General features: G+C 35.7%; 1 protein-coding gene across 5 annotated transcripts in view; it reads left to right on the plus strand.

Annotated features, from left to right (window-relative positions):
- Positions 1 to 14,841, plus strand: part of NOX4 (NADPH oxidase 4) — a 171,569-nt gene that overhangs the window by 63,105 nt on the left and 93,623 nt on the right. For all 5 annotated transcript variants that reach the window (XM_077113313.1, XM_077113314.1, XM_077113316.1 and 2 more), the window contains 2 exons: positions 4,698 to 4,770; positions 9,374 to 9,454. In XM_077113313.1, the coding sequence (XP_076969428.1) occupies positions 4,698 to 4,770; positions 9,374 to 9,454 (154 nt within the window). The remainder of the gene's footprint in view (positions 1 to 4,697; positions 4,771 to 9,373; positions 9,455 to 14,841) is intronic.

The raw sequence follows: 14,841 nt of genomic DNA on the forward strand, positions 1-14,841 counted from the left end.
TCTTCCTTCAGCTTCTTCAAATCTATTGTTGTGTGGCCTAGTATATTTTTAATTTGATCTAAAGTATCCTTCATTTCCAAAAGATCTGCTGTTTTTCTGTTTGCTCTTTCAAATTCTTCTTTATGCTCTCCTAGTTTCTTCTTCCTATCCTTTATGTTTTTAGGCAACTCATTGGAGATTTGTATGTACTTCTCTAATTAGTTGTTCCAAATTCTGGGTCTTCTCCAGCTTCTTAATTTGGTCATTTGGCTTGGCCATCTCTTCTTGCATCTTCATGTGCTTTGTGATTTTCTGCTGATTGCTAGACATCTGATTATCTTGATAAGATTATTTTGAAAGTTGATTTACTGCACTCACCTAGATTTTAAATCTACTTGGGCTTGTGTTTAAATTCAGAAAAGTAGTCTGCTGAGTGCACTTTCCCTGTCTTCCCAGCAGATGGTACTCTTGGGCCACCTCTTCCCTAGAACCCCATTTCTCCCCAACTGCAGCAACATGCTCTGCTGGGTCCCAATCAGGCTACAGTCCAGCCACAGCCACTGTTCATGTGCGCTGTTAGCTGCTGACTGCAGGGGTAGGGAGTGGGCACTGTACAGTTTGAGTGAGACCAAGCCTGTGGGCACAGTGGTCTGGCCCTTCCTAGGTTCCTGCATGGAAAGGCAGGATTGCAGGACTGAGAGTTTCTACTTCACCAGCCAACAGCCAGCACCTGAGTGATCTGCTTTTCACCGTCCACTAAAACCTGGCTTTGTATTAGGGTACTGCTTTGTGAGTTGGGTTGTCTGTGTTTCTCGTCCAAAACTTGGACGCGTAACTGTGCAGGGTGTGCAAACCAGCTCTGACTGTGTCTGGAATAGGGGCTGGAGAGGCTCTGTGGCAGGCCCTGTAATTCTCTTCCACTTTCTAGCCTTCCCAGCAGATGGCGCTGTTCTGTGATTTACTCACCCTCATAAGGTTTTTTTCGCCCCCGAGCCTAGGCAGTGTCTGACCAAGGGGCGTAAATTACCTCCAAGCCGTGGTTGAGTTTTACTGGGCAGGCCTGAATTACCTTCAGTCCTGGTGCCTCTGCCCTGGCGGGGCTGAATTACCTCCTAGCCCTCTGGCAGTGTCTGACCAGGCAGGGCTGTAGCTGCGGGGTTCCTGTGCCGTCACTTTACTGGCCAAAGTCTGGCTCGATGTGGGGCTGTGTCTCCCAATAAACTTGCTGCGGACGGTCCCTCCAGTTGCCCCCCCTCTGCCGCCGTCCCGCAGGCAAGGGTCAGGCCTCCTGCTGCTCTTCACTCACGCGTGCGTGAGGTGCGTCTGGATCCAGGGCTGGACACAGGATCTGTCCACATTTTCTTGGACTCTTTGTCTCTCCTTAACCTGCGCCTTGAAATGCCTTCCCCTGTCCGCCAGGCCCCTAAACACTTGATTTGGGTAGTCTCAGCCTGGCTGCTTATTGCTTTTAGGGAAGACTTCACAGTCCCTTTCCTAGTCCTCCATTTTGTAAAATGACTCCAAACTTCCCTTTTGTATTCCGCCCTCCCCTATGGCTTAGGTCCTGCTGCGGTTCTCTGTGGGTTGGGACTCAGTGTCTGGATGTAGGTGGGGCTCCGTCTCACTGCTGGGAGACGCTTCATGGTCTGTTCCCAGTGGGCTTCGGGGAGGGTCCCGCCTGCTGTCTGTGCCCTTCCTGAGATATGTGACACTGAGTGAAGGGGGCGGGGGCAGGACCCGCCAGTCCAAGACAGAAGTTTCCTACCAGATATTTTTCTTTTACTTTGATCCAGCTTTGGCGGAATTCTTCTCCAGTCTATACTTTCCTCCAGAGTTCTGTACAAGTGGGATTAGTCCTTTTTTCTTCCCGCTCTCTAAGTAGTTACCAGTAGCTGTTTGCATCTCCATTTTGATGAAGAATGGATTTTTGAATAATAGAAATAAATATCACAAGGAACTAATATTCCAAATAGTACATTTTAGAAACTACTGGTCCATTTTCAATATGCTTAATTTGTTCAGGTGTTCTTCAGACAAGGTGATTTTCAGACATTGCATAATGAATCTTGACGTGTATAACCACAGAGGAAACCTTGTATGTCGAAAGAGTAGACTGGTAATAAAGACTATGAAAGCTATTGGAAAGACCTTTCCAACCATAAACTTCACACTTACGGAACGACCTGGGACTCTATGATTTGGTTATTCATTTGGTCAAATAATGGTCTTTATTTCTTTTATGATTTGAGACCAGAGAGGCTAATCCCTTTTTTTTTCTTTTCAAATTTGTTATAGTTGAAGTACAATAAACTACACATATTTAAAGTATGCAGTTTGGTTTGACGTTTGTATACGCATGTGAAACCAGCCCCAAAACAAGGTGGCAAATATTTACATTACTCTGGAAGTTTTCAGTTTTCTTAGACCCCTTTGTAAAGCATTCCTCTCTCTACCCCTCTGAGACAACCACTGAGCTGCAATTATCACTAGATAATGGGTTAAAATTTCTAGAATGGCATACAACTCCTCTTTCTTTTTAGAGGGAGTAAGCTGGCTTTTTTTACTCAGCCTGATAATTTTTTGGTTCATCTGTGTCTTTGTATGTATTTAACAACAATTCTTGGCTTTTACTGCTGATTAATTTCCCAGTTACTCTTCTACCACAGTTGTTTATCCCATTCATCCGCTGACAGAGATTTGAGTTATTTATAGCTTTTGCCTATTAACAATAAAGTGCCAGGAACATTCTTTAACAAGTCTCTGTGTGGACATATGCTTATGTTTTTCTTGGGTAGTGCTTAGGATTGGAATGGCTGAGTCCATTTTGTAGATAAGTTTTAAAATAGTACTTTTCACATGCGATTAGTACCTTAGCGTGAACTAGATTCATTAGTGTACTTTTTTCTAACCCCTGTGAAATAAACATCTTGAGGAAACTTGAAAGACTACAAGAAAGAGAGAAGTAAGTGTAGAGGACGCATGATTTGGATTACGCATGCTAGGGAAGGGCAAGTTTTGTTAGGCTTCCAAATCTGAGTATTGGAAAGAGTGAAGAGGAGAGATATTGAAGCGTGTGAGGATCCAAAGACTAATTCTTATTTCCAAAATTTCTACTATATTGGGATTTTTAATTTTGTCATTTTCCAATGATTCTAAACCCTCTGGGATCTTAATGATGCACACCTGTACTGCTTTTGCGTAGCACCCAGCTTGTCTGTTTCTGCGGTCTCGCAGTTGGTAAGGACTCTACTATTTTATAGGTCATTCCTTGGCAAGAAGAGAAGTGGGGGGATATTTATACTTTCTGAGATGGAATTGTTCTAATTGTCTTTCATTGTGACCTGATTTAGGAAGGAGTCTCTCACCTGGGGCATTTAGGATTGTAAGAGTAAACAAGGGTGGCTTGTGGACAAGATGTTTAATTAGGTAGTTATAAGTTTTCTTATTCTGAAATTTTAAATATAGCATATCATCTTTTTATTTTGGACAGCCTCTGAGTTAACTCTGGATTTGTAGCAATCTATCATACCATTATTAATTTCAAAAATAATACATTTGCATATTTTATTTATATTTTTCCTAAACAAACTATGCTATATAGGAAGGATTGATTTCACATTTCTAACACCAAGAGGAAATATGTATTCTTAAAATACCAGCGTTGCGATTTTTTTCTTGTGGTCCATTATTTTGTGATCATACTTGAAGTTGTGATTTATAAAAAAACTTTAGTTTTTGTTTATTTATTCTTTAAAATTATTCTGGAAAGTAAAACCCCAAAACAATTATTTGCAATTGAAAATGAGGAAGCTATGCATTCCAAAAAAGGAGGAGGGGTGTTCTAGTTTGCTAGTTGCTGGAATGCAATATACCAGAAATGGAATGGCTTTTAAAAGGGGGAATTTAATGAGTTGCTAGTTTATGGTTCTAAGGTCGAGAAAGTGTCCCAATCAAAACAAGTCTATAGAAATGTCCAATGTAAGGCATCCAGGGAAAGATACCTTGGTTCAAGAAGGCCGACAATGTTTAACGTTTCTCTCTCAGCTGGAAGGGCACATGGCGAACATGGCGGTGTCTGCTGGCTTTCTCCTGGCTCTACCAAAAAGGGACTTTCTCCAAAATGTTTCCTCTTTTAAAGGATTCCAGCAGGCAACTCCACCTTCAGTGGGTGGTGACACACCTCCATGGAAATCATCTAATCAAAGATGGCCACCCACAATTGGGTGGGTCACATCTTCATAGAAACAATCAAAATGTTCCCACCCAGCAATATTGAATGAGGATCAAAGGGCATGGCTTTTCTGGGGTCTACCACAGATTCAGACCAGCACAAGGGGTTTGGGGAGATTTAATACTGTGGTAGAGTAAACCCAAACAGTTAGGCTATTGAGCACTAACCCTGCCCCATTGCATTAATTACTGGTATTTGTTATAGTATGTACTTGTATGGGTAATATATATATATATTCACCAATCTGAATGGAATGTTCAGGAGTAAAAAAAAATGGATTATTCCATAAGGGGAATTAAACATTCTGTTTTAAGTGCCTTGAGACTGTGATAATTAAGAAAAAATGCTTGTTTGAGGGAATATTTATGGAGCTGTGATAAGAGCTTCCCACAGAGCATTGTAGTACTTTGGATTTTACCTTAATAATTCTTCATACGTTTTCCTCAGTGCGATTTAAGTTAAAATGGACTTACATACATTTCCGTAGTTCCTGGCCTGACGGGAGTCTGTATGGTTTTGGTGCTCTTCTTCATGATTACAGCTTCCACATATGCCATACGGTAAGTTTCAGAGTGGCTATTTCAATGTTTATTGGTCAGATTATTCAGATCTTCTTTAGCCTGGCTTCGTTTTCATATGCAGGAAATGTTTTCTTAGTTTGGATGCAAAACTAAGTTAAAAGTGGAGTGTTAGAATCAACAAAAAAGAAAGAAAATGCCTTGATTGAGCAAAATCCGTAGCTAATGAAATGCCCTGTTTAATGGCATATGCTGGGTAAATGAGAGGAAGGTGGAAACATTTCTATATTCCAGTTCTCGTTTTGAAAGACCTCTTTGTTTTAGTCAAATTTTCTGGGTTCATAGGGAATCCTAGATGGAGACTTAATTTGATGACATAAAATTTGAATTCTTCGGGATCAGCCTTCTGAAAGACCGTGTACCTCCATGGATGGTGGAGTTGAACTCAATGGCTAGGCACAGACACTTAGGGAATTACAAGAAATATATGCCTTAAAATTATTTTATCGCTAGTTTCGTGTAAGTTTGCTTTAAATTAATTTAGTATTCTATAACAAATTTTGGAAACATTTGATTCATCTCTGCTAAAATTAGGGGAGCGATATACATTCTATTTTTTTTCTGCCAGCTAAAAATTCTGAGCAATTTCAGATGAACACATTATTTTGAGAACATTAACATACCCTTTTTAGTGGATGCTTTCAGTGTTTTCGAAATAATACAGACATACATTTCTGATCAAACTTCTTTGTTAAAGAAAGCAAAAAGAACACAATGTGTATTTCTTCTAAGCTCCAGAAATCTTCAATCACTCTACTTGTTGAGATGTGAAATAATTGTACAATAATATACTTCAATGAGTCAATCCTGTACTTCTAAACACATACACACACAAACACGCACACACACACAGTCTAAAATCTCAAAAGTAATTTCACTATGCAGAGATTGACATTAACTATTTTGGCATTTAAGTTCACAGACTTAAACCTTGTTCTGCTCACTCATTCCCCAACTCCCATGAAAATGGCTTTCTTTCTCTCTCTCACCCTTGATCTCTCTCTTTTCAAATATCTATGTATTTTACCAAAATATCATCCTCTTAAACATACTACTTTAAATCTGTTTTTTATTTAAATATATTATGAACATTGTCCACATTAATAAATAGGCACATCCTTTTTATTGACTGCACAGTTTACTACCATACAGCTATACTTTATTATCCCGGTCTCTTACTGTTGGATATTTTAGGTTTATTGCGAGTTTTCAATTGTTTCAATATTGAAGCAAACACCCACAACTGTATGTATTATTTTATAGCTATGACTATGTATTTTTGCAAACTATTTCATTATTTCCTAAGGAAAAACCCCTAGATGTACAATAACTAGGTTAAATAGTAGATGGATGTTCCCATGTTATAGGAAGATATTTTATTTTTCTTTAGTAAAGCTATTAGAAACTTACTGTTGCATTTTAAGGAGTTATTGAAGGAGATACAGGGCACTTGCTTGATTTATTTACAAGATTGAAGATATATGGACGTTCTACATTCTTAAAAACATTTAATTGAGAGGTAGTTTTATAAAATGGAATAAAACAGTGTTTCTACTCCTCACTGAAGCCTTACAGCTGTGTTCATATACAATCTATTCAAGGTCTCTTAATTTTCAATTTTTCTCATTTATTTAAAGGAGATTATAACATCTAATCTACTTTTCTATAAACTTTGTCATGAGAATCATGAAATTCTAATAAGGATCATAAAGATAATCTACTTCTACTTTTTCTCTTTACCAGAGAATTAAATAAAGTATTTGAGAAATTAAATGAATAAACACCACAGCAATATTTGATTTTTGATACCAGCTTTGTTGTTTTTCACTTTTATACTGTAAAGAAACTCCTCAGATGCCTTATTAGCAAAGCCAGTAATAATGTGGATAATAAGTATATAAAAACAAAAATTAAATTTAGAAAAATATATTGAAAGCCTATATATTTCAAATGAACTATATTAAAAAAAGTATAGTCCAGTAATACAAGGATGGTTCAATATAGCTGATCTTTAAAAATAATTATGCATCCTATTAATAGATGACAGAAATACAATCATATTCTCATCTTAGTGAATTAAAAAATAACATTAATTAATCTGACCTCAAAGTATGGATTTCAATAATCACAATTAAATAGGAATTTAAGAATTTCCCTTATAGAATTACAGCTCAGTGTACACTAGAAAGAATGCAATGAATAATTATCCCATTTCCAGGAAGGTAGATATAATTGTCTGGCCAGAAGGTTCAAGAGAATTAATGAAAAGTATCATTATTACACAAATGAAATAATTAAAAGCTGGTTGATTAAAAATACAAATATAAAATATTAAACATAAATACACAAAAATTGTTCTTTTGTTTACCAGTTGTAATCATTTGAAAATTAAATGAAATAAGCAGATAATATTCACAATTGGAACAAAAAGACAAATCATCTGAAAATAAACTTAGTAAGCAACTGAGTGAAAGTTATATAGAAATAAAGAATCACAGAAACTGATAAATAAAAAGCTGCACTGAAAATTCGTGAGGAAAATAAGACTTAAATAAGTGAAATTCTAGATGAATTAGAGAGTTAACTATAAAAAATTATTCCTTTAAAATATAGAAGAAATTTCAGATGGATGTTCATCAGACCCCAAGGTGGGCAAGGAATTGTATAGAAAACATTTGACTGCCTAAAACTATGAAAATCATAATGCTTACATGCCAGTACAGAGTATAACAATTGAAGAGTAAATATAATATTGGGGAAAATATGACAATCATGGAATCAGACCAAGGTTGACATTCTTAAAATGTAGGTAGCTTACACACATCAATGAAGAAAAAATATCCTACAAGAATATGGGAAATGATTATGAGCAAATAAAGCACAGATGAAATAAAAGTGAACTAACACACATGAAATTATTCCCAATTCCACTCATAAAAGGTAATGCAAATGAACTGATCAGAACATCATGATAATATCACATGTGGTCCTTGTTTGGGGAAAGCGGTACTCATACTCTACTGTTGTGTTTATAATTGATAAACATGTTCTTACAAGCATTTCGCAGTGTATGTCCAAACTATTGTAAATACATGTCCTTTGACCTATCAGTTCCAATCTGGGAATTCAGAAGTATGTGTTTCAGGGATGTTAGTGATCCTGTTTATAACAGCAGAACTATAAAGAAAAAAAAGTAAAACCGTTGGCTGTTGCTTAAACCAAGTGCTCTAAAGGATTCTAGGGATTGTATCAGAATCAACAACTACTTTTTAAAACCGGCAAGATTCTAACATATATAACTATATATAGAATAACTATTAATCCTTTTTCTTCTTTCAGACTTTTCATTGATTGTGCTTGTCATAGCCTTTCCTTTTCAGACTCTTTGGCTTTCCCTAAGGGTGATAACACCAGGGAGAATAGCACCAAGGCGTAATTCTTAAGTAACACTATCAAGAAAAAGAAAAGCAAGCTTTAATGTGCATTTATTTTAATTGTCCACATTTGTGTCTCCTTTGTACTATACCCCAAATACGATTTAGGAAGAGAATATTTGTTGTTAGAAATCATCTGAAAATTGAGAATATTGATAAAAATGGCAGTGTATTAGTTTGCTAGAGCTGCCAGAGTGCAATATACCAGAAGTGGAATGGCTTTTATAAAGATAATTTATTACAAGTTTACAGTTCTGAGGCCAGAAAAATGTCCAAACTATAAGGCATATGGGAAAAGATACTTTGACTCAAAAAAGGCTGGTATCTGTCACATGGGAAGGCATGTGTCTGACGTCTCCTGGTGCTTGTTTCTGGTTCATTGTTTCCAGCTTTGGATTCCAGTGGTTTCCCCTAAGCATCAGCGGGCTTTACTTAACTCCTCATGGACACAACTTGGTTAGCATTTCCTAGGAAGGCACATGGTGACATCTGCTGGGCTCTGCTTTCTCTGGTAGCACTCCAGGCATCTCCAAACATCTGTGTCTCTGTCAGCTCTGATGCAACTGTTCTCCAAGTGTCTGCATCTGAGGTTTCTTCAAATGTTTCACCTTTTAAAGAACTCTAGTAAACTAATCAAGACCCACCTTGAATGGGTGGAGTCACATCCCCATCTAACCAAAGGCCACACCCACCCTTGAATGTGTTATATCTCCATGGAAACAATCTAATCCAAGTTACCCACCCTAAACAATAGATCTGGCCACACAAGATTAGATCAGGATTAAAACATGGCTTTTCTGAAGTACATAATAGTTTCAAACCAGCATAGACTGCCCCAGAACATTTTAGCAGAGTATTATCAGTTCTTGAGCTTTATACCATAACTTCAAAATAAATAGCCTTTTATTTTAGTTATTTTCATGTATCTTTACTTGAAATACAAAGAGGCTTCAAAATGATAAAAATGTTGCTCCTAATTTGTGTCAGTTTTCCCTATATTGTATGTTAATATTTTACTGTTAATAGATAAACTACAGATGAATTCATATTTTTGCTTTCTTAAACTGTGACATTTTTTTGAAATGATGCACAGGCCTTTTAGTGAGTTGGAATTTGAAGTAGCACTGAAACTAAGTTATTTGTTCTTTCAGAGTTTCTAACTATGACATCTTCTGGTATACTCATAACCTCTTCTTTGTCTTCTACATGCTGCTGATGTTGCATGTTTCAGGGTAAGTTTTAAAGATTCCTAAAATATTCCTTATCTCATTCCTGAGTTTAACTGAGTTGAGGAGATTTTAGGCCAAAGTACTCTAATATAGTTTCAAATATACTTGCAATTAACATGGCAAATAAAAATTGAAAAAGTGTTTTTAAATATTTAAATTTTCTAAAACCATGTGTGCCTAAAAATGAGGTAATGAAAAACAAGTCTACAAGAGTTTTCATGGAAAGTAGTAAAAATAGTTTGGTAGTTTGGTGACTTGGAATTGAGAATAGTATCAAGAATGGAAAAATTAGCCTTATTCTATTTTTAGCATAGCATTTTTTTAATGAAACTTGTATAAAAAGTATGTTAAAATTGAAAGTTAGTATTAATTCTCCCATAATGTTGTAGTTTTTATAATCCCCTGCAGATACATCCTGACATGCTGCAAAATGGAGTTGGTAGGAATTGAAAAACTTCAGAAAGATATTTTAGCATTTTTTTCAGAAACTGCTTGTCTTGGGACTGCAGAATATCTAACAATGGAGCTATTAGTGTTTTTAGTTTAGAAAGACCTAGAGGCAGTAAAAATTGCAGAGAGCCACAAAGTTATGTTCACCAAAGACAAGGATCTGTCACAAAACTAAAAAATCACAAAGAAAAAAAAGTATCCTGAGCTTGTTACAAAGAATATACCCAAAATATTCTGATATCCATATGAATCCCAAATAATTACTGTAGTGAACTCAAATGTATGGTGCTAAAAATAATCCATTGGGATAGAGGAACAAAATTATACATATGTTTATATAAATAATTTTAATCACTTTTAAGAATTTCTATTTTTGTATATGTATATGCTGCATGACCACCACCAGCAGACCTTGGCGACTTGGCCTTGATAGTCACACACAAATGACAAAATAGGCTGTTGGGCATTAGATTCACTTGGTTCAGCAGAAGGGTACAGGATACACAGAATGGCAGCAGGGTGATGTCAGGTATTTCTTCAGTGGAAATCACCATGGTTTTTCAGAAACCATTTTCTATCTCCTCTTTCCCATGTAACAATTCAGTTTTAAGATGAGGATACCATATTGGGTGGGCAAGAGCTACCTTTCCTTCAGTAAACCTCCTATTTCGTAGGAACCAGTATCTTGATAACAGTCCAGAGGTCCCTCAAGGGACACTCAGTCACAGGAATGCACTGCATGCAGAAAGCTGAGGCCTGTGATTTCCAAAATGATTTTATAGTTCATTACAGAGATAGTCCTCCTGGTCCAGGTGCATTTAACTGATAATAAACAATGTCGCCTAGTAACACAGTTGGCATTCTCAATTATTTTAACCCAAAATATGTCCAGATAAACAGTATTTGGAGAATGGTTGAGACATGCTGTTAATCCTTTCTTCAGAATGTTTTATAATGTACATTATTCATCAGAATAGTAGTACATATACATCTACTAATATTCATTTCAGGACACATGTCCAACATTATTTTCCCCTGATTTTGGATACCGCTCGTGTAGACAGCAGTATTAAATGTCTCTGATCCATATGTCCTGGTAAGCTTTGTTCTAGGCCATGATTCTAGAATATACAACTGTAGAGCATCAGAACATGGTCACACATTACAACTCTGACAGCCACCTGATCATTCTTACCACACAATGAAGGCCATGGTCAATGGACATTCCCAAGTCTATTCATTTCCCTTTATGGGGTGTGATGGTTAGGTTCAGGTGTCAACCTGGCCAGATGATGGTGCCGAATTGTCTGGTCAGACAAAGATTTGCCTAACCATTACTGCAAGGATATTTCATGGCTGGTTGGTAAACCAGAAGGCCAGTTTATTAAATCATCAGTCAATTAATTGCATCTGTGGCTGATTATATCTATGATCAACAAAGGATGTGTCTTCCACAAATGAGAGAATCCAGTCAGTTGGATTTGATCCAATCAGTTAAAAACCTTGACAGGAGGAAAATTTTCACTTCTTCAACCAGTCAGCCTCTTCTGTGGAGTTTGTTGAGACACTTCATTGGAGTTGTCAGCCTCTTGGCTTGCCCTATCGATTTTGGACTCTTGCGTACCCACAGTTGTGTGAGACATTTTCATAAATCTCGTATTTACAGAGATCCTCTGTTGGTTCTGTTTCTCTAGAGAACCCTGACTAATACATGGAGATAATACATCCTGTGAAGCATTAGGGCACCAAGAAAAGAAACCTGTGGTAGAGAAAAATATGCTTTATATTCTATGCTTTGGATGGTTTGTTTGCCTCCTCAAAGCATGGTATCAAGTATCCTATGCTAAACAGATAATAATGATAATAATTTCAAACAATCACAGAGCATTTACTATATACCAACTCTCATTCAAAATGATTTACATAGTTTATCACAATAAATGCAACAACTTTTTATAAGAATAATAATATTGTTAAACCCACTGTGCAGATTGGGAAGTCCAAGGTTTGGAGAAACTAAGTATCTTCTGTAGTTTACATAGAAAGTGGATCCTGGACTCAAAAACTCACAGTTTTTTACTACCAGGCTTTATGTTTTCATAGCCTCTTCACTTCTGAGATTTTGATCTAAAGTTTTGTTTTTAAAGATTAAAATCTTGGCTCATCTGGAATTGTGGTCCATATGTATAGAACAGATGAGATAAAAAATGCAATGACTTGATAATGTAATTCATTGTGTATTCTTTTGCTTCCACGTTTTACTAAATTAAAATGGGAAAAAACTGTTTCTTTATAATTCAAAGTAGAACCATTTTTTGTAGAGTTCAAGAGTTCAAACAGACTTCTTCATTTAAAAAGGATTATATTGAGAGTTCCTTCTCCATGTTTTTTCAAGTAAAGGGAGGACATATTTAAATTTTGATTTTACTTTTGTCAAGAAAGGTCATAAAGAAAAGGTAACATTAGTTTGTATGAAGAATTGACAAAAAGCATCTATAGGGTGAATTATGCATACTTAATCTATTATTCCAACCTAATTAATAGTTGTTTATATGTCAGTGGTATAAATGAAGAACTAGTCTAATAGTAAAATGAATTTCTTGTAATACAATATCTTAGGCATTCTATATAATGTGCAGTTCTTTCTGTGAGATTTAGTTCCAAATAAAGCCACATAGATTATATTTCCGGTCTGGGGGGAGAAAAAAAACTACTGACAAATTTTCCAGCTCTTTCAAAATTGGAATTTTTCTTTTTTATTTATAAAGGATCTATCTTTAAATAAGTCTATTTAAGTTATTCTCTTTTGTGGCAATGTTGGGAAGTTGAACATATCTTTACTTCTGAAATATCCACCTAAACCATTTCATTCTCCAGGCTTTTTGTCTATAAGTATAAATTGAAATTATTCAAAACAAATTTCTTGGGGTAATTTTGATATTTCTGTCACACATTATGTTTTACATTTGAACAAAAAAAAATCACTACTTGCTGGACATTTACTCCTGCACCCACCAATGTGCTAATTACCCTAATTTATAGAAGGGCATTAGAATACTATGGGTGTGCCAGGTCTCTAGCATTGATAATTGGTTTGTAATTTAAAAATAAATCAACTAAAAGCATTAGAGAAAATTACTAGACTGCATATTTTTAAAATGCAAAAATACTATATTAACAAGAATTCTGGTAGTTCAAAGATTTAAAGGATCAACGTGGACTGGAAAATTTAGAAACTTTTCAGACTTTATCAGGTGATCAGAAATTGTTGAATCATTTCTCAACCTAAGCAGACTTTTACAGGAAGAGGAACAGTTGCTTCATATGATTTTCAAAGGTCCCTAAATTTTTTTCAGAGAGTCTTAAACTTGAAAGAAACCTTAAACTAGGTTTTAACCAAGGCTCTTTTAGTCTCATCTACCATGTGTTTACAAGTGGAAGTCCAGTTCTCAAGAAGCCCATTCAGTCTGGGGGAAGCTCTGAGTCTCACAGAATTCTTTCTTTTTTGGCTTTATCTCATTAAATCATCCCAATATCCCTATAGATATTATTGCTAGTAATAATATTATTGTTGTTATTATTTCCATTTTATAGGTGAGGGAACAGGGCAGTGAGATATGAAGTAACTGGCTGAGGCTTACAACTAATAAATAGAAGAGCTTGGGGTTGAACCCAGGTGGTCTGATTCAAGTCCGCCTTCTCCTAAGTGCTATGTTGTACTGCCTCCAGTTTGGCACAGCTTCTCTATCTTTGTAGTGTGGGCACCAAACTAGATGCACTTCTCTCAGGATGGTATTAAGTGACACTGGAAGAGGAGAAGCCTCATTTTCCTCACTTCAAATATTGCGGTCAATATTATTTAGGATCCAGTTATCTTGTTCCGTGATTATCCATGCCCATAGCTTAACTTGCTTTCATTCTTGTTACCTGTATTACAGGTTTTTAAATCATTTGTAAGCAAATCTATTGTGTGGTCTCTTTAAAAACTACACTAAACTTAGATTTTTCTTTTCAATGTTTCAATGGGTCTTTTAAAATGTTTTTTATTATTTTGAAATATAACACATACACAAAAGAAGCAATAAATTTCCAAATACATTTTAACAAGTAGTTATAGAGCAGATTTTCAAGTTTGGTATGGGTTACAGTTCCACGATTTTTCGTTTTTTCTTCTAGCTGCTCCAAGACACTGGAGACCAACAGAAATATAAATATGATTTAGCAGTCATGCTCACTTGTTAAATCCTATCTTCTCTGTTATACTCCTCCTTCTCTTTAAATAACATATATAACATAAAAGCGATCAATCTCAAAGTACAGCGCATCTGTTTAAATGGGTCTTTAAAACTATTTTTTTTTCTTCCCAAAAGCATCACTATAATATGGTGGTTAAGAGCTAAATAACTTAATAGTTGTGTGACATTGACAGATAATTTCATCCTTCTTTTTTATTATCTATTAAATGAGATTAATAAAGTCACCCACATCATGGGGTTGCCTCAGATTTAAATAAGTGAATGTAGCAAAGTATGCAGAACGTAGAAGTACTCGGTAAATGTTAGCAGGAAAAATTATACTACTACCAATATGAATAGCTGGGTAAAGAACATATGTAGCTGTTTGAAGAATCATTTTTTGTTTGTTTTTTTTATGGCAGCACTTTTGAAAAGTCCATATTTTCCTATTGGAAAAGTAATTGCAGGAACATGTAATGATAACTGCTTAGCAAATCAAAAAAACATTCCTTAAAGACATTTTTGTAACATTGTAAAATCTCTAAAATTCTGTTGATTTTGGCAATAAAGTTTTATCTTAGGGCTTACAATACAAGACTTCTGAGGAATTTTCCTATCTGCTTTTTTACCATGCCTTCTTAGAAGGTTGCTATTTGTGCACTTGTCTTACATACATTACAATTCAGAAAGCGTTTTTAAAGAGTC

Source organism: Tamandua tetradactyla, chromosome 8 (assembly GCF_023851605.1).
Source record: "Tamandua tetradactyla isolate mTamTet1 chromosome 8, mTamTet1.pri, whole genome shotgun sequence".
Lineage (NCBI taxonomy): Eukaryota > Metazoa > Chordata > Mammalia > Pilosa > Myrmecophagidae > Tamandua > Tamandua tetradactyla.